The sequence below is a fragment of the Microcaecilia unicolor genome, unplaced genomic scaffold (genome assembly GCF_901765095.1).
Source record: "Microcaecilia unicolor unplaced genomic scaffold, aMicUni1.1, whole genome shotgun sequence".
Lineage (NCBI taxonomy): Eukaryota > Metazoa > Chordata > Amphibia > Gymnophiona > Siphonopidae > Microcaecilia > Microcaecilia unicolor.
In genome coordinates this window covers 3180-29225 of record NW_021963695.1, presented here as the reverse complement: position 1 = coordinate 29225, position 26046 = coordinate 3180, and the positions used below count along the sequence as shown (strand labels likewise).

General features: G+C 45.9%; 1 protein-coding gene across 1 annotated transcript; it reads left to right on the top strand.

The window, feature by feature from the left end:
• The first annotated feature begins 4432 nt into the window (after nucleotides 1-4432).
• LOC115459580 (zinc finger protein 271-like) lies at nucleotides 4433-24196 on the top strand. The gene is given in 4 exon segments (XM_030189390.1): nucleotides 4433-4466; nucleotides 20781-22711; nucleotides 22880-23669; nucleotides 23672-24196. Coding segments are annotated over 4 exon segments (2814 nt in total). The 3' UTR covers nucleotides 23731-24196.
• Nucleotides 24197-26046: the final 1850 nt, after the last annotated feature.

The window sequence follows — 26046 nt, the reverse complement described above, 5'->3', positions numbered from 1 at the left end:
GAGCCCCCCAAATCCCCCTCAAAACCCACTGCCCACAAGTCTACACCATTACTATAGCCCTAAGGGGTGAAGGGGGGCACCTACATGTGGGTACAGTGGGTTTGGGGGGGTTGGACGACTAATAAGCATTAAGCAGCACAATTGTAACAGGTAGGGGGGGGATGGGCCTGGGTCCACCTGCCTGACGTCCACTGCACCCCCTAACAACTGCTCCAGGGACCTGCATACTGCTGCCTGGGAGGAGGGTATGACATTTGAGGGTGAAAATAAAAAGTTGTGAAACATCATTTTTTTGTGGTGGGAGGGGGTTAGTGACCACTGGGGGAGTCAGGGGAGGTCATCCCCAATTCCCTCTGGTGGTAATCTGGTCATTTAGGGCACTTTTTGGGGCCTTATTCGTGAAAAAACAGGGTCCAGGAAAAGTGCCCTAAATTCTAGCTACAAACGCATCCATTATCGGCGAAGGGCGCCCATCTCTGTTCGGGTGATAACCACGCCCCAGTTCCGCCTTCACCACGCCTCCGACACGCCCCCGTCAACTTTGTCCGCATCCGCGACGGAGTGCAGTTGAAAGCGTCCAAGTTCGGCTTTGCGATTATACCGCTTTATTCGTTTTTGTGAGAAAAACGCCCATCTCCCGATTTAGGTCGGAACTTGGGCGTTTTTCTCTTTCGATTATAAGCTGGATAACGTAATACATTTCTTGATTAGCGAAAGCTAATCAAGAAATGTATTAAGTTATGTCCAATAAAAAAGGTATCTTATTTTCTTTTCCATGTTTTATTTTGTTTGATTTCTATTGATGACTTGTCCCTGAAACATGTGCAAAACAGAATAATCCATTGGTGTATCTAAAATGTCAACTTCTACAAAAGAGATAAAGTGAAGATGTGATTTCATGTGCCCCAATGAAAGGAGAGTTTAATTTTACTTGCATTTAATTTCAATATATTCCAGCTTTATAACACCAGGCATCCCATCCCAAGGCAGACTACAAGAGTTAAGACAAACCCATCAGGAAACGGGATACTGTATTATATAGAACAGTGTAGAAAAACAAGCACAATATACAGAGGTTTTTTTATTATTTAAATAAAAATACAGTTCAAAGCCTCGTCCCCAATCTACATCAAATGGCACACTGTGACTTTTCAGCACGCAGCTAACAAAGCATACAGCAAAACTATACAGACACACCCTCTTCCCATCCCCTCCCAAACCCAAAGTGTACAGTTTATTACTGCTGTTTCTACTAACTACAATAAATTTTTATGTTGTTTTAGTGCTTTTCAATTTTATTGCATGATATATATCTACATAATGGAAGCTTTCAGATTAAAATTATACTCTACTCAAAAGAACTCTCTATATAACTCTAAATATTTGTCTATCTGGAATAATTCTAAAATCAAAATTGCCAATTTACCTATTTTTGGAGTTCTTAGATATTATTTGGTGTTCATTGCATAGGTGACTTAATTGATGGTCAACGTCTATTATCCTTCAAACACATACTATCTAGATTTTCTATTCCCAAAACAGAATTTTATTGTTTTTCACAATTGCAAACAACATTAAGTAAGTTTTTATCTCTTTCTAACCTAACAACAGACACTCCAGATATATATTCTATCTTTTCTGATGCTCTACTTAAAGGTAATGCAGCCTCTAAATATTACTCTTATTTCTTATCCTTGCATGACCAGAAATCTCTATCCTTACAAAACTATTGGTCAGACACTTGCTCTGTCGCTCTACCTGATCAACAATGGTTTAATTTTTGAATGAAAGTTAATATCCCACTTGTTTCTGCACCCATATTACAATCTTTATATTTTCTTATGCATACAACTAGTTGGACCCCAGTCCGCCTAACTAGACTAAGCAATAACAATTCTAATCTATGCTGGTCCTGTAATTCCGCAATGGGTCCACTTGACCACATGCTCTATCTCTGTCCAAATTTACAATTATTTTGGACTCTAGTGTGGGATAGAATTTCTACACTACATCCATTTACAGATCCAGTTAGACTTCCCTACAATTATTTTCAGATCACTTGTTTGATATCCTTATGGCTGTAGCTCTTAAAAGATAATTCCAAAGTTTCATTTGCTTTTTGGTGGAATACTGTTTGTATTATTTATAAATATGAGATTAAAATTGCAGAGAAGACGAATAATATTCCTCATTTCCTTAAAGTTTGGAATCCTGTTGACTTGTGTCTTTAATGTTTCTAAATGTATACCTTCTAGGTCTGATCAGTGCACCTTTTTCATGAACCACATACTGTTGTCATTGTTTTGTTCTTCTGTATTGTTACTTATAAAACTTTACTAAAGAACATTTGAACACATTGATTACTACTCTACCTATGAAAAGTTATTCTGTTATTATACTTCCTCTGTGTGCTGCACAAGGTGACATGTTTCAAAATATAAGAGATTAATTTTAAATGCTACCAACAATAAGAAAACGACAACGGTGGATGCAGCAGTTCATAGGTTGGATTGCTTTGAGTGTACTAGATGACGGGTTGAACCGGGGAAGAGGAAACATAGACAGACCAAATTGGCTTCAACATCTTGACGTCATCCCGCCTTCTGTGATCGTCAACTAACTTTTCCGGCTGTAGCTGACTCTATGCCTCCCACTGATTGGTCACAAGACTCCTGAGGGCGGGGAGAGGAAGCCAAAGCGATTCAGCCAAATTGACACTGATTCAAGGAGGTTAGATTGAGACCTCCTTGCACTGATTGTCCACGAGACTCTAAGCAGAAGGGAGAGAACAGAAGGGGCGGAGAAAGAAGGAGGAGTTTCACTCTCTGGCACTGATTGGTCAGAATCTTCAGGGGTAACAATAGGGGGAGGAGTTTCAACTTTCCTTCCCTGTCTTCCATTCTGTTGCTTTTCTTTCTTTCCCCACCCCCAGAACAGAGGGAGTCTGGGCTGGAGCTGGTGGTGCAGAGAAGGGCAGGAGAATGGCTGCAGGAGTTTGTGTTTCACAGGTAGGAGACTGGCAGGAGGTGGGCAGCAGGGGATGCAGTGCCAGGCAATGCCACACACACACAAGAAGAAATGAGCCTGGCACTGCTCAATCCATTCCCTCTCAGGCTCTTCTTCCTCATTCTCCTCCCCTCACTGACAGGAGATGGGCAGCAGGGGATGCAGTGCCAGGCAATGCCACACACACAGAAGGCTCTTCTTCCTCATTCTCCTCCCCTCACACAGCAGCTGCTCCTCCTGCTTTACCAGACTCTCACTTTCTCCTTCCTGACATCTCTTTACATTCTGCTTCCTCTCTCTCTCTCTCTCTCTCTCTCTGACTTCTCCTCTTGCTCCTCCACCTGTGTAGAGCATCAGGGAAGGAGGGAAATGAGAGGTAATGAACAGGACAAGTTAGTCAGTGTAACGGGAAGATGGGTGGGTACGTGTTGAGGGTAGAGGGAGAGTTTGGGGAGTGAGGAGAGAGTTGAGGCTGAGCAGGGGGTGCTACATGAGGAGAGTAAACACTGAAGTTTGAAGGAGGGAAAGCTGGTGGTGCCACGGTGAATCATGTGAGTGCAGTACCATGGCAGAATTTTGAGGATTCCATAGGGGGAAGGAGGTGGGTGTGGGTGGATGTATGTGCCAAGGGAAGGAGACAGAGAGCTGGGGAGATGTATTGGTGGGATTCACAAAGAGCTATGGGGACACTGTGTGTGTGTGTGTGGGGGGGGGGGGGACAGCTATGGTGCTGTGCGTGCTGGGGAGGTTGAGAGAACTGTGGTGAGATGGGGGGAGGGACATATTCTGAGAGAGCTGTGGAAATATGTGCTGGGGCAAGAGAGATTTAAAAAAGAGAACTAATGAATGCAGTGGGGTAGATATGAGAGAGAGAACTATGGTTGTCTATACTGGGGGGGGGGGGTCAGATTGTCAGAGGTATGGGATGTGTGTGCGCTGAGAGGAATGGAGATCTGGCAGAGGAGGTGGGGTTGCTGGAATGAGGAAAAAGAGAAATAAAGCTGGGAGGGAAGAGAAAACTGACGGAATGGGGGGGGGGGGGGTCATCCTTATTAGAAAGAAGTTCATACCAGTTGGAGACTGAGAATGGTGGTGGGGGGGGGGGGGGGGGGAATCAAGCCTGGTCTGGGAGACAGCTTAGGTGCACTCAGTCCTGGAGCATAGAAGAGACGGGTGTTTATATTGAGGGAATTCTACACAAAACAGAGAAAAAATGTGAACAGTGACAACCCCAAAAACAAAGGCACGAGAGAGGTAAATGTCAGGAGCTGAAATCTAATGCATTCTGAGCACCTGTTTGTGTCCATGAGTGTGTTTCTGGTTTGTGTTTCAGATGCGGGTGACGTTTGAGGACATCGCTGTCTCTTTCTCCCAGGAGGAGTGGGAATATTTAGATGAAGGGCAGAAGGAGCTTTACAGGGAGGTGATGAAGGAGAATTATGAGATCCTGATGTCTCTAGGTAAGGGATTCCCATTATTCTTAAAATTTCTTCTCTGGCATATTAAGGAGTGACTGGCAGTGGGTGAGTCTCACTACAGGAAGCCGATGTAACTGATAATGAGTGATGATGAGATGACCCATTCCATATACAGTGCAAGCATGCAAGTGGGAATCAGCAACACAAACGGAACTGTGGATGGAACTGAGAGGCGAAACCTTAGGCTGAAGGAAGGGAAGCTTACGGAAGGACCCAACATGGCCCATGTTTCAGCAAAGTGCCTTCTTCAGGGGTCTATACATATAACTAAAGGATTAAAATTAGTAGTACATAAAATATAAATTATATTGTAAAAGCATCCAAATCAGTTATAAAAAATAAACAGTAAACAGATACCATATGATGTTCTCATATACAGGTAGCAACTTTTCTGATTCAGCCACAAAGATATTCACAGGATAAGCTTCAATAGTGTAAATAATCTATAAAAATATAGTATATAGAATGCTAAGATGCCCATTATATTCCTATGGGTGTCTTATTTATTGAGAGCTGATCATTAAAAAAATGCGAAATCCATTCTCACAGCTTAGTAAAAGGAGCCCAAAGTAATAAATTTATAATAAACTGGAGAAAGTATTTCTTCACTGAAAGTGTAATTAAACTTTGGAATTTGTTACCAGACCGTGTGGTAAAAGCATTTAGCTTAGCAGGGTTTAAAAAGGGTTTGGATTATTTCCTAAAAGAAAAGTCCTCAAGCCATTGTTAAGATAGATTTGGGAAAATCCACTGCTTATTTCTAGGTAAAAATAACTCATATGTAAAGAACACAATCCAGCTTATTTTCGAAAGAGAAAGACGCCCATATTTCCTGTCCGCTTCCGTATACAGTTTAAACTTCTCTTACTGACCTTTAAATGCATCCATTCTGCAGCCCCCCATTACCTCTCCACTCTCGTCTCTCCCTACATTCCTCCCCGTGATCTCTGCTCGCTGGACAAATCTCTCTTGTCGTCCCCCTTCTCCTCCACTGCTAACTCCAGGCTTCGTTCCTTTTCTCTCACGGCACCTTATGCCTGGAATAAACTTCCTGAGCCTGTATGTCTAGCTCCATCTCTACCTGTTTTCAAATCTATGCTGAAAACCCACCTTTTCACTGCTGCTTTTGGCTCCTAGCCACTACTCATTTGCCTCCCCCTTGTTCCTTCTCACCCAGTACTTCCCTTGCCCTTATTGTCTTGTCTGTATTACTTTAGATTGTAAGCTGTATTGAGCAGGGACTGTCTCTCTGTGTCAGGTGTTCAGCGCTGCATGCGTCTGGTAGCGCTATACAAATGATAATAATAATAATATTTCGACCCAAATCGGGAGATGGGCGTCTTTCTCCTCTGGACGCCCAAATCGGTATAATCGAAAGCCGATTTTGGGCGTCTCCAACTGCAATCTGTCGCGGAAATGGACAAAGTTGACGGGGGCATGTCGGAGGCGTGGTGAAGGCGGAACTGGGGCATGTTTATCGGCCGAGAGATGGGCGCGCTTGGCCGATAATGGAAAAAAGAAAGGCGTTTTTAGTGCGAATTTAGGTCACTTTTTTTGGACCCTATTTTTTCACGAACAAGTCCCCAAAAAGTGCCCTAAATGACCAGATGACCACCGGAGGGAATCAGGGATGACCACCCCTGACTCCCCCAGTGGTCACTAACTCCCTCCGACCAAAAAAAAAAAACAACTTTAAAAACTTTTTTTTCCAGCCTGTATGCCAGCCTCAAATGCCATACCCAGCTCCATCACAGCAGTATGCAGGTCCCTGGAGCAGTTGTTAGTGGGTGCAGTGGACTTCAGGCAGGTGGACCCAGGCCCATCCCCCCCCCCCCCCCCCACCTGTTACACTTGTGCTGGTAAATGGGAGCGCTCCAAAGCGCCCCCAAAACCCACTGTACCCACATGTAGGTGCCCCCCTTCACCCACAAGGGCTATAGTAATGGTGTAGAGTTGTGGGCAGTGGGTTTTGGGGGGGATTTGGGGGGCTCAGCACCCAAGGGAAGGGAGCTATGGACTTGGGAGGTATTTTCCTTTTTTTTTTTAATTGTTACAAGAGCCCCCTAGGGTGCCCGGTTGGTGTCCTGGCATGTGAGGGGGACCAGTGCAGTACGAATCCTGGCCCCTCCCACGACCAAATGCCTTGGATTTGTTCGTTTTTGAGCTGGGCGCCTTCGGTTTCCATTATCGCTGAAAAACGATACCGCCCAGCTCAAATCTGCAAAAATCCTAGGCATTTGCCCGGCACAAACCGTATTATTGAAAAAAAAGTTGGATGCCCATCTTTTTCGAAAATACGGTCTGTCCCGCCCCTTCACGTACCCGTTCTCGGAGATGGACGCCCATGGAGATGGGCGTTCGCGTTCGATTATGCCCCTCAATATGAATTAAGTTTCACATTCAATCTTTTGATTTTATTTATAGAAATCTAATTTTATTATTCTATCTTGTTAACTCATAGTCATACACAAACACTACCATTCTCCCTCATTCACACATACAATATTTCAAAAAAATTGTCAAAATATAATAAGACTGATACTAAATAAGGACGCTAGTTTATAGTGAAACATGATCATGTCGGGTCCAGGTGGTTCTGTGGTGTATCGACTACTTATTGTGTTATAACCTCATGTGGAAGATTATCAGCTAGCAGTTGACTGTATCACTCATTAGGAGTTGTTGAGCCCTTAACATGTGTGGGTTGAAGATAGTCGTCCATTTAATACTGATGATTCAAAGGATATCCAACTTCAATATAGAACACTCGTATTGAAGCCCTAAGTGAGTGGAATCCATTATACAACTTGGACGAGATTTTGCTACGTGGAAAGGACTCATTTGTTGAGCGTGATTAATCAGCAGTTGTGAAACTCTGTTCTGATGCTCTACTCCTTATTTAGTATCAGTCTTATTATATTTGTATAATTTTTTGAAATATTATATGTGTGAATGAGGGAGAATGGTAGTGTTTGTGTGTGATAAAAATTGTTATGACTATTTCTTTGACGGAGTAAACAAACATGTGGACAAAGGGGAACCGGTTGATATTGTGTATCTGGATTTCCAAAAGGCGTTTGACAAGGTACCTCATGAAAGGCTACAGAGGAAATTGGAGGGTCATGGGATAGGAGGAAATGTCCTATTGTGGATTAAAAACTGGTTGAAGGATAGGAAACAGAGAGTGGGGTTAAATGGGCAGTATTCACAATGGAGAAGGGTAGTTAGTGGGGTTCCTCAGGGGTCCGTGCTAGGACCGCTGCTTTTTAATATATTTATAAATGATTTAGAGATGGGAGTAACTAGCGAGGTAATTAAATTTGCTGATGACACAAAGTTATTCAAAGTCGTTAAATCGCGACAGGATTGTGAAAAATTACAAGAGGACCTTACGAGACTGGGAGACTGGGCGGCTAAATGGCAGATGACGTTTAATGTGAGCAAGTGCAAGGTGATGCATGTGGAAAAGAGGAACCCGAATTGCTATTTTCAAAAGCTATTTTTTTTTTTTTAGATGTGTTGCTGTTTGTCTGCAGTGTGTCCAAATGCGGGATCTTGGCATTTCTAACACTCAAATGTTTTTTTCTGCCATAATAGAACAAAACAAAAATGTCCAGGGCTATAAGTTGGACATTTTGGTCTTGACCTATTTTAATAATGACTAAGTTACAGAAAACTGCTCTAAATGACTAGATGACCACTGGAGAAATAAAGGAATGACCTCCCCCTTCCACCCCTCAAAGATGTGAATGTAACAGTACGTAACAGCTTTCAGCAGCATGGGGTTAATTGTCTCATTTCACTGCAGCTGTGGGTGTGGTCTGAGTTGCTCTACCTCTCCCTGGGTGTACTGGCTTCAAGAGCTTCTCGGTGCTGGATTGATGTGGGTTGGGCCTCTCGGGGTTTGAATGTGTTCTGCCTGGCTCTAGGGAGAGTGACATCATCTGGGAGGGCCTTGATAAGGAAGTGGGTTCTTTCCTTCAGGGCCTTCGCAACGTTTGCTTCTGGCTACTTGCTTTAGGTCCAGGTTAGTGTAGGGCAGTCAGTGTGCACTTGTGACTTGTGTGTTTGACTTCCCTGTTTTTCCCTTTTGCTACGGGGTGTAGCACTGCTGTTAGTGCAGTGCTGGAGTTTGGTGCTGGGAGCACCCTTGTTATAGTGTTTAGGAAGCACCTTTTGTTATTTGGGTATTTGGCTTTCCTGCTTGTTTCCTTGTGCTCACCATTACACCCCGCTTTTCCTCGTGACCTGTGTTTAGCTGCTGGAGCCGGGTGCTTAGGAAGTACCGGGGTGAGAACCCATGTTTAGCTGCTGCAGCTTGGTGCTTAGGAAGCACCAGTGTTAGGTCTGGCTTTTGTCTTCCCTTCCTTTTCCCTTGTGGCTTCCCTGCACTTCTGTTAGTGTAGGGCGTAGGGGCACCCCTGTTAGTTTCTGTTAGGGGCACTGCTGTTAGTGGAGGGCTTAGGAGCTTTTCTGTTGGTGCTGGGCTTAGGAACACTTTTGGTCACTTTAGGAGTTATGTAGGTGCACTCCAGTTACAGCTTGTTGTAGTCCTGGTCCCTGTGTCGTCCAGTAAGTCCTGCCGGCTACTCGAACCCATGAGCTCAACTCCTGGGGGGCTTAGTAGCTAAGTGCAGGTGAAGCTGTGTGGACCAGTCCAGTGTGCTCCAGTCCAGTGTGTTCCGGTCCGGTGTGTGTTCCAGTCTGGTGTGCTCCAGTCCAGTGTGTTCCGGTCCGGGGTGTGTTCCAGTCCGGGGGATTGCAGTCCAGTGTTCCAGTCCTGTGTCCTCCAGTCCGGGGGATTCCAGTCCATGTGTTCTGGTTCGCTGGGCAGTGCCTGCAGTCCCTGCCGGTGTGCTTACCCAGTGTTGGTTGGTGGGTTTTGCCTGCTGCTGTCGCTCCTCGTCAGCAGCCCAAGGGCTCACGTTTGCTCCAGAGCCCAGCCCCGCGGGCTCTGAACCTGAGAACCTGACACTGCTGTTCTCTGTTTTTCACCTCCCCAGACAAAAAAAAAAACAAGCCGCGTTAGTGGCGGTTTCCAAGCTGCTGTTCCTGCCCTGCACCGGGAGTGACGTCAGCAAAGCCTCACTGGTGCTTGTTGCCTCCCCAGACTCACTGGCACTCTTGTGTCCCTGCATTCTTCCTATTTCTTTATTTCACCATGTCCTTCTCGCACACTATTCCTGCCGTTGGGGCCACAGATCATGCTTTTTTTCAACCTCCCTCCACTCGCTGCTTGTATCAGTGTCTATACCCACTTTCCTCAGTAGCTCGTTTGTCTCCATCCCCTGGCACCTCTTCATGGATGAAGCGGATCGGCCTTCTTAACACACATTCCCTGAGGAATAATTTTTAATACATGATCTCATTATTTCCTGTTCCCTGGACCTGCTCTGTCTTACAGAAACCTGGCTTTCAGAAGCTGATGCATCATATGTTAATCATGCAATCCCTTCTGGCTATCTTTACCATCCTATCAACAGGCCTGGCCGTCGTAAGGTGGGGGGGGGGGGGGCCTTAAAGTTATTTATTCGCCCAAGTTTAGCTTCTCTGCTTTTTCTCCACTCTCTCAGGCCCCAAGAAGCCTTTCAACTTCCTCCTGCTCTACCACCCTCCTTCAACAACTTCTTTTCAGCTTCTGCAGTTCTCTACTTACTGACTACTGTAACTCGCACTCTCAGTTAATGGTCGGGTGGCTTTAATATTCATTGTGATGACTCTACTTTGTCGTTTGCTTTACATCTTCTATGGCTCTTCTCTGATCTGAACCTGGCCCAAGATGTGAGTCAACCAACTCATCGTGATGACCACATCTTGAACCTGGTCCTTTCCTCAGTACTTTCTACTCCCTTGGTAAGTGAGGTCTCCCTCCTCTCCCTATCCTGGACAGATCACTCTCTCGTCTTCTTTCAATGCTCTTCTAGAGAGCTTAGTCGGTCCTCCCAGGAAAACTATTTTCCATAGAGAAATTAGTAAACTTTCTTATGATTATTTATTAGGTGGATGTGCATTCACCTTCTCTTCTTTTGTCGATCTACCCGACTTATCAGGCATGTTCTTGGAACTCTGAGATTAAGAGGGACTTTGACACTCTTGCTCCGCTTACCTCTTACGATCCCTCACTTAATTGCAAACATACTGTTCCATGGTACATGGCAGAACTGCAACAAATGAAACAACAGCTCCGCTCTCTTGGAAAAAGGACTACTATTGTACTCAAATTTCCAGAGGTCCTACATACTCTAAGCTTTATCTAATCCTCTGGTTGCTTCCACATTTTGTACACCTCAAAAACTTCTTTGGACAGTTCCTGATGCCCGGTCCCTAGCCGATATTTTTGAAAATAAGATTCTGAAGCTTCATATCCCGTTTACCTCACCCCATCCTATGGCACCACTTTTATCTTCGTTGCCCCTTACTACGCTACAAGCTGGTGATGCTCTAGTTTCTTCAGTCTCTAGGGGAGTAATGGCAACCTTTACTCTTCCTTCATTTCCTGAGCTTAGTTGACTCATTTAGTTGATGAAATCCACTACAGCGCCCAACTATTCTCTCCCTTCTCATCTCATCAAGTGGTTCCTACCCACATTTCTTCCATACATCCATTCTATGGTCACTCTCAGTTTGTCCACGGGGGTGGTTCCTTCCAACTGAAAATCGGCATATGTACATCCTAAGATTAAAGATCCCGCCCATTCTTTTGATGATCCAGCAAACTATTGTCCGATAGCAAATCTTCCATTCTTGGCCAAACTTACCTTGTCTATAGTTTACCAGCAAACTTCTGATCTCTGAAAAATCATATCTTACGTTCTCATCAAACCAGCTTTCGTCTTAATCATAGTACAGAAACTACTATGCTCGGGGGGAGGAAGTGACGTTACCGCTGGCAATGGCAGCCTAACTTCTTAGCTCCCGCTCCTCGCTGCTATAAAAAGCTATCATCGGCTACCATCAGTTGTTTTCGCTGCTCCAAAATATTCCTGGTTGGCAACGATTGTCAGACGGTATGAGCAAAGTGCACTCAGCGCGAAATAAAGACGCAGAGAAGTCGGGGGGCGGCGGGCCGAATAAGACCCCGAAGTGCCACGAGGCAATGGCGCAGGCCTCGCCCTCCAACTCCGACTCGGCCTTATCGCTGGCGGAATCGCGGAGGCCCCCCGCAAAAAAGGGTGTCTCGGGTGAACTCAGACAGATTCTGTCGGGAATCCAAGAGGACATCCAAAAATCGAAAGAAGAAATATTAGACAAAATGGAGGTGCTTAGCACGGATCTCTGCGAGCTGGGGGGACGAGTGGAAGAAGCAGAACTTTGGCTGGATGAGCATGCGGACACTCTAACTGCTCACGAAGCACAAATACAGGAACTGGATCAAAAAATGAAAGATTTGGCCTATAAATTGGACGACTTAGAAAATCGGGGCAGGAGGAACAACCTCCGATTTCGCGGAGTCCCAGAGGGTGGAGAGACGGAAGACATCCCACAAATAGTACAAATCATATGTGCAACCCTGATGGGGACCGAGGCGGCAGCAGAGAGGATTGAATTGGACAGAGCTCACAGAGCCCTGGGTCCGCGCCAGGAGACTAGAGCGTGAGACATCATCGTGCGATTCCACATGATCTCTGAAAGCCTTTAGAGCATTCCAGACCGCTGAATGCTCTGAAGACCTTTTTCCTGGTGGGACCAAACTCCTTGAGTGTGAAGCCCATCGACATGAGTTCCCCACCCCAGGAGGGATGCATCCGTGTCAGCACTTTTTGTGGCTGAGGAATTTGAAAAGGACGTCCCAAGGTCAAATTGGATCGAATTGTCCACCAGTGAAGGGAATTGTGAAAACTGGTGGACAGCTGGATTGCATCCTCTAGATCCCCTGCAGCTTGATACCACTGAGAAGCTAGGGTCCATTGAGCTGATCTCATGTGAAGAATGGGCCATGGGTGTCACATGGACTGTGGAGGCCATATGGTCTAGAAGTCTCGACATCTGCCGAGCTGTGATCTGCTGAGACGCCCTGGCCATGGAAACTAGAGACAGAAGATTGTCTGCTCTTGCTTCTGGAAGATAGGCACGAGCCATCTGAGAGTCCAGCAGAGCGCCTATGAATTCCAGTTTCTGAACAGGGAAAAGATGGGACTTGGGGTAATTTATAACAAACCCGAGTAGCTCCAGCAGTTGAGTAGTCATCTGCATGGACTGTAGAGCTCCTGCCTCTGAGGTGTTCTTCACCAGCCAATCGTCGAGATAAGGGAACACATGCACTCCCAGTCTGCGTAGCGACGCTGCAACTACTGCCAGGCATTTTGTAAAGACCCTGGGTGCAGACGCCAGACCAAAGGGCAGCACACAATACTGGAAGTGCTGCGCTCCCAGATGGAATCGAAGATACTTCCTGTGAGCTGGAATATCGGGATCTGTGTATAAGCATCCTTTAAGTCCAGAGAGCATAGCCAATCGTTTTCCTGAATCATGGGAAGCAGGATGCCCAGGGAAACAATCCTGAATTTTTGTGGGACTAGGAATTTGTTCAGGGCCCTTAGGTCTAGGATGGGACACATCCCCCCTGTTTTCTTTTGCACAAGAAAGTACCTGGAATAGAATCCCAGCCCTTCTTGGCCTGGTGGAACGGGATCAACCGCATTGGCGCTGAGAAGGGCGGAGAGTTCCTCTGCAAGTACCTGCCTGTGCTGGAAGCTGAAGGATTGAGCTCCCTGTGGGCAATTTGGAGGTCTGGATTTCAAATTGAGGGAGTATACTAACTGGACTATTTGAAGATCCCACTCATCAGAGGTTATGAGAGTCTATCTTTGATGAAAAAATTTTAACCGTCTGGCACGGACACGTTTATAGTGGCTATGCTCAGCTGGAGCCAGTCAAAAGCCCGTCCCTTGCTTTTGCTGGGGAGCCACGGGGGCCTGCCTTGGCGCACGCTGTTGATGAGAATGAGCGTGCTGGGGATGAGCCTGAGAAGGCTGTTGAGAAGGAGGATTGTACCTACGTTTGTTATAAGCATATGGTGCATTCTTCCGTCCCCGGAAAAATCGTCTACCTGATGAGGTAGAAGCAGAAGGCGCCCAGCGGGAAAGATTGTCCATATCGGTTTCCGGCTGAGTGATCTGATCAACCACTTGCTCGACTTTCTCACCAAAAATATTATCCCCCCCCCCCCGGCAAGGGACATCCACAATCTGCTGCGGGACTCGATTGTCCAGGTCAGAGGCACGCAGCCACGAGAGTCTGCGCATCACTATACCTTGGGCAGCGGTTCTGGATGCAACATCAAAAGAATCGTAAGCACCCCTGGACAGGAATTTACTATACGCCTTCTGCTGCCTGACCACCTCCTGAAAAAGCTTGGCCTGCTCCAGAGGGAGCTTATCAACTAAGTCCGCCAATTGCTTCACCGTGTTCCCCACGTTAATGCTCGTGTAGAGCTGGTAAGATTGAATTTTGGCCACGAGCATAGAGGCCTGATACGCCTTTATCTACTACTACTACTACTATTTAGCATTTCTATAGCGCTACAAGGCGTACGCAGCGCTGCACAAACATAGAAGAAAGACAGTCCCTGCTCAAAGAGCTTACAATCTAATAGACAAAAAATAAATAAAGTAAGCAAATCAAATCAATTAATGTGAACGGGAAGGAAGAGAGGAGGGTAGGTGGAGGCGAGTGCTTACAAGTGGTTACGAGTCAAAAGCAATGTTAAAGAGGTGGGCTTTCAGTCTAGATTTAAAGGTGGCCAAGGATGGGGCAAGACGTAGGGGCTCAGGAAGTTTATTCCAGGCGTAGGGTGCAGCGAGACAGAAGGCGCGAAGTCTGGTGTTGGCAGTAGTGGAGAAGGGAACAGATAAGAAGGATTTATCCATGGAGCAGAGTGCACGGGAAGGGGTGTAGGGAAGGACGAGTGTGGAGAGATACTGGGGAGCAGCAGAGTGAGTACATTTATAGGTTAGTAGAAGAAGTTTGAACAGGATGCGAAAACGGATAGGGAGCCAGTGAAGGGTCTTGAGGAGAGGGGTAGTATGAGTAAAGCGACCCTGGCGGAAGATGAGATGGGCAGCAGAGTTTTGAACTGACTGGAGAGGGGAGATGTGACTAAGTGGGAGGCCAGCAAGAAGCAGATTGCAGTAGTCTAAACAAGAGGTGACAAGGGTGTGGATGAGGGTTTTGGTAGAGTGCTCGGAAAGAAAGGGGCGGATTTTACGGATGTTGTAAAGAAAGAAACGACAGGTCTTGGCAATCTGCTGGATATGAGCAGAGAAGGAGAGAGAAGAGTCAAAGATGACCCCAAGGTTTCGAGCTGAGGAGACAGGGAGAATGAGAGAGCCATCAACAGAAATAGAAAACGGGGGGAGCGGGGAGGTGGGTTTGGGGGGGAAAATGAGAAGCTTGGTTTTGGTCATATTTAATTTCAGGTGGCGTTGAGACATCCAGACAGCAATGTCAGACAAGCACGCTGAAACTTTGGTTTGGATGCAAGGTGAGATATCAGGGGTAGAAAGGTAGATTTGGGAGTCATCAGCATAGAGATGGTAGGAAAAGCCATGGGATGAGATTAATGAACCAAGGGAAGAAGTGTAGATAGTAAAGAGGAGGGGACCAAGAACAGAACCCTGAGGTACGCCGACAGGCAGAGGGATAGAAGTAGAAGAGGCTCCACCAGAGTGAACACTAAAGGTGCAGAGGGAGAGGTAGGAAGAGAACCAGGAAAGGACAGAGCCCTGGAAACCAAGTGAGGACAGGGTATCGAGAAGTATGCTGTGATCGACAGTGTCAAAAGCAGAGGAAAGATCAAGAAGAATGAGGATGGAATATTGACCTCTGGATTTAGCCAGTAATAGGTCATTGGAGACTTTAGTAAGCGCAGTTTCGGTTGAGTGAAGAGGGCGAAAACCAGATTGTAGTGGGTCAAGAATAGCATGTGAGGAGAGAAAATCAAGGCAAGGGCGGTGAACAGCACGCTCAAGTAATTTGGAGAGAAAAGGAAGGAGGGAGATGGGTCGGTAATTAGAGGGACAAGTAGGGTCGAGTGAAGGCTTCTTAAGGAGAGGTGTGACCACAGCATGTTTAAAGGCAGCAGGGACAGTCGGAGTGGAAAGTGAGAGGTTGAGAATGTGACAGATAAAAGGAATAAGAGCAGGAGAGATGGTATTAAGAAGGTGGGTGGGAATGGGATCAGAGGAACAGGTGGTACATTTTGAGGAAGAAAGGAGAAGTGTAGTTTCCTCAATAGTAACTTCAGGAAAGGAGGAAAGGGAATGAGGGGAAGGAGAGCGAGGGGAACGGACTAGTGGAGGGAGAGGTGGTGAGGTAAAGAAAGCAAGGTTTATCTTTTGAACCTTGTTGTGAAAGAATTCAGCAAGGGTCTGAGGAGATAATGAAGGGGGAGTTGGGGGAGGGGGCACCTTGAGGAGAGAGTTCAATGTGGTGAAGAGAAGTCGAGGATTAGAGCCAAGAGAGTTGGTCAGTTGGATATAATAATCCTGTTTGGCACGTAAAAGAGCAGATTGGAAGGAGGTCAGCATGAACTTAAAGTGTAAGAAATCAGCAAGGGCCTGAGATTTCCGCCAGAGGCGTTCGGCGGAGTGGGTACAGGAACGTAGGTAGCGGATATTAGAAGTCAGCCAAGGATTGGGGTTTTGTACGCCTTACAGGGCGGGTCATCAAAGGTGCAAGAGTGTCTAAGGCAGAGGATAGATTATTGTTGTAAGAAAAAACAGCCTCATTGACAGACGTGGATGGTGCCACAGTAGAGAGGAGGTTTGAAACATGGGAGGATAGAGATGAAGGGTCAATATCGTGAAGATTCCTAGATAAATTAGATAAGATAGGACGGGACTGGGAGGGAGGAGATTTAAGTGTGAAAGTTATAAGATGGTGATCAGAGGAGGGAAGATCAGAGGCAAAGAAACTAGAGGGTGAACAGTTGGAGGAGAAGATGAGATCAAGACAGTGACCATTTTGATGAGTGGGGGAGGTGGAGCATAGTTGGATATTAAAGGAGGACGTTAAAGCGAGTAACTTGGAAATATAAGAGTCAGAAGGATCATTAGCAGGAATATTAAAGTCACCAAGGATGAGAGAGGGGGAGGAAGGATCATGGAAGAAGGCAAGCCAGGCGTCAAAGTCACTGAGAAAGGATGAAAGGGACTTATCAGGGGGACGATAAATGACCGCTATTTGAAGAGGCAGAGGAGAGAAAAGGCGGATAGAGTGGACTTCAAAGGAGGAAAAACAGTGAGATTGAGGTGGAAGAAGGGGTTGAAATCTGGAGGAGGGAGAGAGAAGTAGTCCAACACCGCGCCCACGGCCAGTAGGGCGAGGAGTATGTGAAAATAGATAACCGTCATGGCACAGGGCTGCGACTGAAGCAGAGTCATCAGGGCAGAGCCAGGTTTCTGTTATGGTGACGCGAGATAAAGAGGTCCTGGATATAGGCGAGTTTGTTACAGATAGAGCGGGCATTCCATAGGGCGCAAGAGAATGGCAGCGAAGAGGAGCGGAGTAGAGAAATAGAGATGAGGTTAGAGAGGTTGCGGTGAGATCTGCAGAGTTGGGATAATAGTTGGTGAGGGGGGCCAGGATTGGGATTGATGTCACCGGCTGAGAGTAAGAGAAGGAGTAAAAGAGAGTGGAGGAGAGTAGGAGAGGTGTGGCCACGAAGGCGTCGAAGGCGAGAGGTATTTAGGTGGAATGGGGAAGGCAAAATGGACGGAAGAAAGAGGTGGAGATTAAAAGCCAAGAGGGAGGAAGAGGGTAGGAGGGAAGGTGAGGTGATGAAGTCGATGGATGGGCAGTGAGTTCCTGTGGCGGAGAGAGGTAGGGGGTGAGGGAAAAGATTAGGAAGGGACAGGGCTAGGAAGAGAATGTGAATAGGGGCCATAAATGACTGAGGTACTTTAGCAACTGGGAAGAAGATTAGATGTAAAGAGAAAAATGCCCCGCGTGCCGCACCTAGAGCGGAGGCCCTGAGTGGATCGGAGTGGACCTGGGTGTCTCCCCGGAGAAGGCTGTAAGGATATGGAGATGAGCTGCAAGTCCTCCACAGCACCTGAAAGGCAGCCGGTGGTAGAGCTGGGCACCTCTCAGCTGAGGAAAGGCTTACCAGGGGTTAGGCCGAAGCCAGCATTCCTCCCCCTGAGGGTCGCCTGATCCTAGCCAAAAAGCACCTGGAAACTCTGTGCACTTGGAGCGAGGGCCCTGGGAGGATTGGGGTGGAACTGGAGTCACTCCGGATACAGCTGTGAGGAAATGCAGAAGGGCTGCAAGTCCTCCACAGCACCTGGTGGGAGCGCTGGGCACCTAGAGCGGAGGCCCTGAGTGGATCGGAGTGGACCTGGGTGTCACCCCGGAGAAGGCTGTAAGGATATGCAGATGAGCTGCAAGTCCTCCACAGCACCTAAAAGGCAGCCGGTGGTAGAGCTGGGCACCTCTCAGCTGAGGAAAGGCTTACCAGGGGTTAGGGTTCAGGGGTCAGAGTCAGAGTCCAGGGTTCTAGATTCGCTTCCCGGGGGGCGCTGAGGCAAAGTCTCTAGAACTCCTGGCTCTCTTGAGAGCGGAATCCACAACCATAGAGTCATGAGGTAACTGCGACTTCATCAGCTCAGGTTCTCCGTGAATCCGATATTGGGACTCAGCTTTCTTGGGAATAGTGGGATTACTTAGTGGTTTCATCCAGTTCCGCATAAGAGTCTCCTTGAGCACATTATGCAAAGGAACCGTGGATGACTCCTTAGGTGGCGAAGGATAGTCAAGGACCTCGAGCATCTCAGTCCTGGGCTCATCCTCAGATACCACAGGGAAGGTAATAGCCACAGACATTCCCTGGACAAATGAAGAGAAAGAAAGACTCCGGGGGAGAAAGCTTTCTTTCTGGTGAAGGAGTAGGATCAGAGGGAAGACCACAACTGCAGTCCGAAACCGGGCCCATGTCGACGCCGAGGAACCATGTCCTCGATGGCGGTGTCAAGAAGTCGACTCCTATGCCGGTGGCGATGAAGCTCCCTCCAACGATGTCGACGGGGAGTCGACCTGGGTGACAGCCGATGCCGCAGGCGGCACCGGTGTCAGAGATCTCTCCACAGGCATAGAACCAGCTGCCGCTTCCATCAACGGTACAGAGGGCACAAGTACCCCTGGTACCGGAGCAGACTGACGCAGCAACCCTTCCAGAAGACCTGGAAGAATGGCTCGGATGCGCTCGTCTAGAGTCGCTGTCGAGCAAGGCTGCAGGGTCGGTGCAGGAATCAGTGTCAGAATCTGTGGAGGTTGAGGAGGCGGTACTGGACTGCCCGAAGACCGACGCACCGACACCTCTTGTATTTAGGGTGAGTGTTCCTCCCGACGTCAGCGCTTCACGGGTACCGAATCCTTCGGCGCCCCAGAGCTCCCGGTACCGTGCTTGGAAGGAGACCGATGACAATGCTTCTTCGCCTTCGCTCAATGCACGTTATCGATATGCCTCAGTATCGACGAGGAGAATGTGGAATCCACACGCCTCCTCGGGGTCGGGTCCGAGAGCGGTCGGTCCGAGAGGGCCTGCACAGCAGGAGTCTTCGAGACAGGTGGAGACCCACTCGACGCCTCACTGCTACCAGCATTTGGTGGTCTCTGGACAGCCATTACCTGTGCTCCTAAAGTCGACGCCATCCCCGGTGCCAATATCGACGACGACGACCTCGGTACTGATGTCGCTGTCGACGCGGAGGAACTGGTCGAAGCTCCAAAAAGTAGGTCTCGAAGAGCTTATCTCCACGCCTGTGTCCGCCCTTTCAGACTAACACACAACTTACATGCGTCTGGGCGATGGTCGGGTCCAAGGCACTGAAGACACCACGCATCGACCGGTTGCACCAAGTACACTTTTTGAAGCCGCTGGGAGTCCTCAATGTCATGGACGGAAAAATAGTGGCAGTGAGATCAAAGTTTACGATTGTGCCTTAAAGAAGATCACAAAAAGGAGAACACGCGTACGCACGGTCTAAGAGGGCCGCGGCGGAAGCGAAAGGAAACTTAAGAAGGGCAGAAAAAACTAAAAAGGACTTTTTTTTTTAAATAAAGAAACCGTATAAAAAGTAACTAAAAGAGAAAAATGGAGTAAATCTCCAAAACTGTGAAGGGCTGAGAGGAGAGATTTCAAAAACGCTGCCTCTCTTCACTGCAGAAAAAATGGAACTGAGTGGGGACTCTCGCGCGACAGGCGGAAAGACGTTCACGTGCCCCGGGCGCCAGTAGGCTCTGGCAAAACTTTCTGGATTTTTGCTTTGGAAAAATTGCCGTTCCTGGGGCCGCCGTGGACGTCGACCCACATGTGAGAACAAGCAGCCTGCTTGTCCTCGGAGAACTACATTTCCCTCTTTTAGTTCTGAGGGGCTTTAATATTGCAATGGATCCTTCTGTGGGTAGGAAGGGTGGAGGCGGCCTTGTTGATCTTAGAACCAGTCGGGGCCTTCAGTAGTTATGAGTGATCAGCTGCGTTTGCTCATGAAACACCTGAAGCGTCCTACACGTTACATTTCCCTCGATCGGGCCTTTCTGGCTCAAATAGTGGCAACAGCAGAATGCTCAAGTTCTACAGCTGAGCCGGCTACATTAGTGCTTCTGCTCTGGGCCTGATCCTTAATAAAACATTTCTGGATGCGGGTGCAGATGCATCTTTCAGTAATACTGGGTAGACGCCTGCCTCTCTGGGTGGACATTCAGTTCTTGAAATTTTGTTTCCTTGGGTCTGTGATCGGGCCCTAATTGTCTGCTGCATAAGGCTTATTTTTTAATCCAGAAAGAATATTTTGATGTGTTGGAGACAGGCTGCTTGGAGGAATGAACTTGTCGATCTAATGAAGACTGGACACTAGTCAGTGGCCTCCTGGAGCCTGGAAGTCTTTTCAACAAATTTGGTCCTCAGGGTGGGATTGTTGCCACATCATGCTCTTAGCTACTTGCAGAACCTATAACTTGAAGTATGGACTTTAGGAAGGGGTGGAGGGTGGTAAGGTTTTGCTCTATCATTTGCGGATCAAACTGCTGTGAAGAAACAACATGTGCGGTCTGATCCCTTGCAGTGAATGTGTGTGGGGGGATGAAACTTGAAAAATTACCACGCTATAATGTTATATCTCTTCTTACAGATATTATTGTTCTTATCATTGTGTGATTCTAATAAAGATATTACTAAAAAGATATATCAACTTGATTGTGGGGTTGGGGAGGGGCAGATTTAGGAAGGGTTTTTGTATTACTAAACTGTTCTCCTACAATAATCTGCAATGCTCTTATATATTTATTTATTTATAGAAAAAGATGATCCCAGAAGCAGTAATACAAAGACACATGACTGGAAGCTCAGTGAGAAACCTGAAAGGGAAAAGATGTTATCAGAAAGAGAGAAAGAGGAGACTCCTTCCTGTTCTGACTGGGGAAAAAAGGGAAAAAATGTAAATAAACAAAAACATTCACCAGAAGGCTCAGCTCCGTGTGAACACAGTACCAGTAATATCATACAGATGAGAGATCAAAGATGTTTATGTGATGTATGTGAGATATTCCTCAGCGATCATTTCATTCTGAAATCGCATCCTAGATCCGATAATGAAGAGACACCATCTACATGTACGAACTATGGGAAAAACGTCTGTCAAAAGAGAGAACCACAAGGACAACAGAAAACGTGCATAAAAGAAACATATTCTACATCTTCTGAGTGTGGAAAAGGTTTTAGTAGGAAGAAAGAGCAAGTGCAACATGAAATTATTCATAAAACTAGAGTGTATACAAGTACAGAATATGGGAAAAGCTTTCCCAATAGAGAAAATATTACAAAATACCAGAAAAAGAACACTAATGAGAGACTAGCTTCATATCCTGGTTGTGACAAAAGCTTCAATCAAGAAGAAAACTTAATCAGAAATGCAAAATTCTACATAGGAGAGACACTAGTTTCCAGTACTGAATGTATGAAAAGTTTCAGTCATGAAGATGCTTTCACAGATTATAATAAAGTGCAAAATGGTGAGAAATCGATCACTTCTAGTACACCTGAAAAAGTCTTTTGCAGGAAGGCAAACTTCTTGAAAGACCAGAAAAACAAGAGATTGTATACTTGTGCTGATAGTGGTTCAAGCACTTGTTGGAAAACAAACCTCACAATGCACAAGAGAATCAACACAGGAGTGAAACCATTTAACTGTACTGAGTGTAATAAAAGCTTCAGTCAGAAGGCATACCTCAGAAAACACCACAGAAGCCACACAGGAGTGAAACCATTTAACTGTACTGAGTGTAATAAAAGCTTCAGTCACAAGTCAAGCCTCATATTCCACCAGAGAATCCACACAGGAATGAAACCCTTTCACTGCACGGAGTGTAATAAAAGCTTCAGTCGGAAGGAAAACCTCAAAATACACCAGAGAATCCACACAGGACTGAAACCCTTTCACTGCACTGAGTGTAATAAAAGCTTCAGTTACAAGTCAAGCCTCATATTCCACCAGAGAATCCACACAGGAATGAAACCCTTTCACTGCACGGAGTGTAATAAAAGCTTCAGTCAGAAGGAAAACCTCAAAACACACCAGAGAATCCACACAGGACTGAAACCCTTTCACTGCACTGAGTGTAATAAAAGCTTCAGTCACAAGTCAAGCCTCATATTCCACCAGAGAATCCACACAGGAATGAAACCCTTTCACTGCACTGAGTGTAATAAAAGCTTCAGTCGGAAGGAAAACCTCAAAACACACCAGAGAATCCACACAGGACTGAAACCGTTTCACTGCACTGAGTGTAATAAAACATTCAAGTGGAAGGCAGCCCTCATAATACACCAGAGAACCCACACAGGAATGAAACCCTTTCACTGCACTGAGTGTAATAAAAGCTTCAGTCAGAAGTCAACCCTCACAAAACACCAGAGAGTCCACACAGGAATGAAACCCTTTCACTGCACTGAGTGTAATAAAAGCTTCCGTCAGAATGAAAACCTCAAAACACACCAGAGAATCCACACAGGACTGAAACCCTTTCACTGCACTGAGTGTAATAAAAGCTTCAGTCACAAGTCAAGCCTCATATTCCACCAGAGAATCCACACAGGAATGAAACCCTTTCACTGCACGGAGTGTAATAAATGCTTCAGTCACAAGTCAACCTTCATACGACACCAGAGTGTCCACACAGGAATGAAACCCTTTCACTGCACTGAGTGTAATAAGAGCTTCTGTCAGAAGGTACAACTCACAAGACACCAGAGAAGCCACACAGGACTGAAACCCTTTCACTGCACTGAGTGTAATAAAAGCTTCAGGCAGAAGTTAAGCCTCATACGACACCAGCGTGTCCACACAGGAGTGAAACCCTTTAACTGTTCTGAGTGTAATAAAAGATTCAATGTGAAGTCACACCTCACAAAACACCAGAGAATCCACACAGGACTGAAACCCTTTCACTGCACTGAGTGTAATAAAAGCTTCAGGCAGAAGTCAAGCCTCATACGACACCAGCGTGTCCACACAGGAGTGAAACCCTTTAACTGTTCTGAGTGTAGTAAAAGATTCAATGTGAAGTCACACCTCACAAAACACCAGAGAATCCACACAGGACTGAAACCCTTTCACTGCACTGAGTGTAATAAAAGCTTCAGTCGGAAGGAAAACCTCAAAACACACCAGAGAATTCACACAGGAATTAAGCCTTTCAGTTGTACTGAGTGTAATAAAAGCTTCAAGCGGAAGTCAAATTTAACAATGCACCAGAGAATCCACTTGGGTGTGAAGCCATTCATATGTGCTGACTGTGGTAAAAGTTTCACTGTGAAGGGAAACCTCAATATACACCAGAGAATCCACACAGGATTGAAACCATTTCACTGCACTGCGTGTAATAAAAACTTCAGTCAGAAGGCATACCTCACAATACACCAGAGAATCCACACAGGAATGAAACCCTTCCACTGCACTGAGTGTAATAAAAGCTTCAGTCACAAGTCAAGCCTCATATTCCACCAGAGAATCCACACAGGAATGAAACCCTTTCACTGCACTAAGTGTAATAAATGCTTCAGTCAGAAGTCAAACCTCATACGACACCAGAGTGTCCACACAGGAATGAAACCCTTTAACTGTTCTGAGTGTAATAAAAGATTCAGTGAGAAGTCAACCCTCACAAACCACCAGAGAGTCCACACAGAATGAAACCCTTTAACTGTTCTGAGTGTAATGAAAGCTTCAGTCAGAAGGGCAACCTGTAAATACACCAGAGAAAATGAAACCCTTTCACTGCACTAAGTGTAATAAATGCTTCAGTCAGAAGTCAACCCTCATACGACACCAGAGTGTCCACACAGGAATGAAACCCTTTAACTGTTTTGAGTGTAATAAAAGATTCAGTGAGAAGTCAACCCTCACAAACCACCAGAGAGTTCACACAGAATGAAACCCTTTAACTGCTCTGTGTAATAAAAGCTTCAGTCAGAAGGGCAACCTCTAAATACACCAGAGAAAATGAAACCCTTTCACTGCACTGAGTGTAATAAAAGTTTCAGTCAGGTAGAGCGAGAGTTGAAGACCTTTGAGAGCGCTCCTGCTGGCATGTTTCTTGATTGGCTAGGAAAGATTGGGAACTTGCGAAATGATCTATGGACAAGGAATAGGCAAGCGTCAATCACTGCAGTAGAAGGTCACTAAACCACAGCAAGCTTAGACGGACGAGGAGTAATCTATCTCATCAACTCTTTTTTTTTTTTTTTTTTAATTATTTGTTTATTAAATTTTTGCAACTTAAACAGACATACAAAAACTGTTAAGTGAAATACAGCTTTAGAAACAAATTGAATAAACAGAAATTTACTTTCCTCAGTAGTAACATATCATTCAGCTTCATTAGACCTCAATTTGAGAAGGGGGGGGGGTAGGAATCTGTGAAGTATACATTATATTAATCTGTAAATAAGAAATTGATGCCGCATACATTCTCGTTTTACACCTTCAAAATCTCTATTGTTGTTTTAAGTCTAAGAAAGATTTGAGCTGATCAGGATTAAAGAACACATATTTTGTTTGATTTAACCTTACAACACATTTACATGGATATGCAAGAAGGAAGGAGCCTCCTATTTCTATTGTTTTAGACCTCATCGAGAGAAACAATTTTCTTTTTTGTTGAGTAGTCTTTGTTACATCTGGATAAATCCAGATTTTATGTCCTCCAAATATACGATTTGTGGTTTTAAAATAAAGTCTCATTACTGAGTTCAAATCTTGCTGGAAGACAAAAGAAACAATCAGAGTTGCTCTTTCAGTTGGTTCTTCTAGGGATTGTTCCAGAATGGCTGTAATATTATTTAAATCCACTGATTTTTCTCCTTCTACTTTTTTAATTGTATTAGGTATATAATATATTTTATTTAGTGGCGGGATTGCCTCATGTGGGAAATTTAAATATCTCATCAACTCTTAAGACTCTGGATTACAGTTGTTGCAGAGACCGTCTACGGATGGCATATTTGACCAATCGGAATGGCACTAAAATACCTTGCGGAGATTGCATCTGAGGGACTACTGATGGGCTGGTCGGCACGTTGGAACTGGTGACTACTGTGACACAGCCTTTCAGATAGAGGACTCTTCCACTCATCATGGAAAGAGTGGAGAGAAGAGTTGGTAATGATACGCATATTGGTCAAAGAACAAGGCATAAGCATATTTAAGTTGAAGCCAACTAGTTGTTTGTTATTTTGAATCCGTTAATTATATTACTACTACTACTTAACATTTCTAAAGCGCTACTAGGGTTACACAGCGCTGTACAATTTAACATGGAAGGACAGTCCCTGCTCGAAGAGCTTACAATCTAAAAAGACAAATGTACAGTTAATCAGATAGGTCAGACAGATTGGGGCAACCTATATGTTCGAAAGGTTAGGTTCCGAATGCAGCATTGAAGAGGTGAGCTTTAAGCAAGGATTTGAAGATGGGTAGGGAGGGGGCTTGGCGTAGGGATTCAGGAAGACTGTTCCAGGCATAGGGTGAGGGAAGGGAAATGAGCGGAGCCTGGAATTGGCAATGGTGGAGATGGGTACTGAGAGGAGGGATTTGTCATGTGAGCGGAGATTACGGGCAGGAACGTAGGGGGAAATGAGGGTAGAGAGGTAGGGTGGAGCAGCAGAGTAGTGCATTTGTAAGTAAGGAGGAGAAGCTTGAATTGGATGCGGTATCTGATCGGAAGCCAGTGAAGCGACTTGAGGAGAGAGGTGATATGAGTATATCGGTTCTGGCGGAATGTGAGACGTGCAGCAGAGTTCTGAATGGATTGAAGGGGGGATAGATGGCTGAGTGGGAGGCCAGTGAGGAGCAAGTTGCAGTAGTCGAGACGAGAGGTAATGAAAGCGTGGACGAGAGTTTGGGTGGTGTGCTCAGAGAGGAAAGGGCGAATTTTGTTGATGTTGAAAAGGAAGAAGCGACAGGTTTTAGCAGTCTGCTGGATATGCGCAGAGAAGGAGAGGGAGGAGTCGAAGATGACCCCGAGGTTGCGGGCAGATGAGACGGGGAGGATGAGGGTACCATCA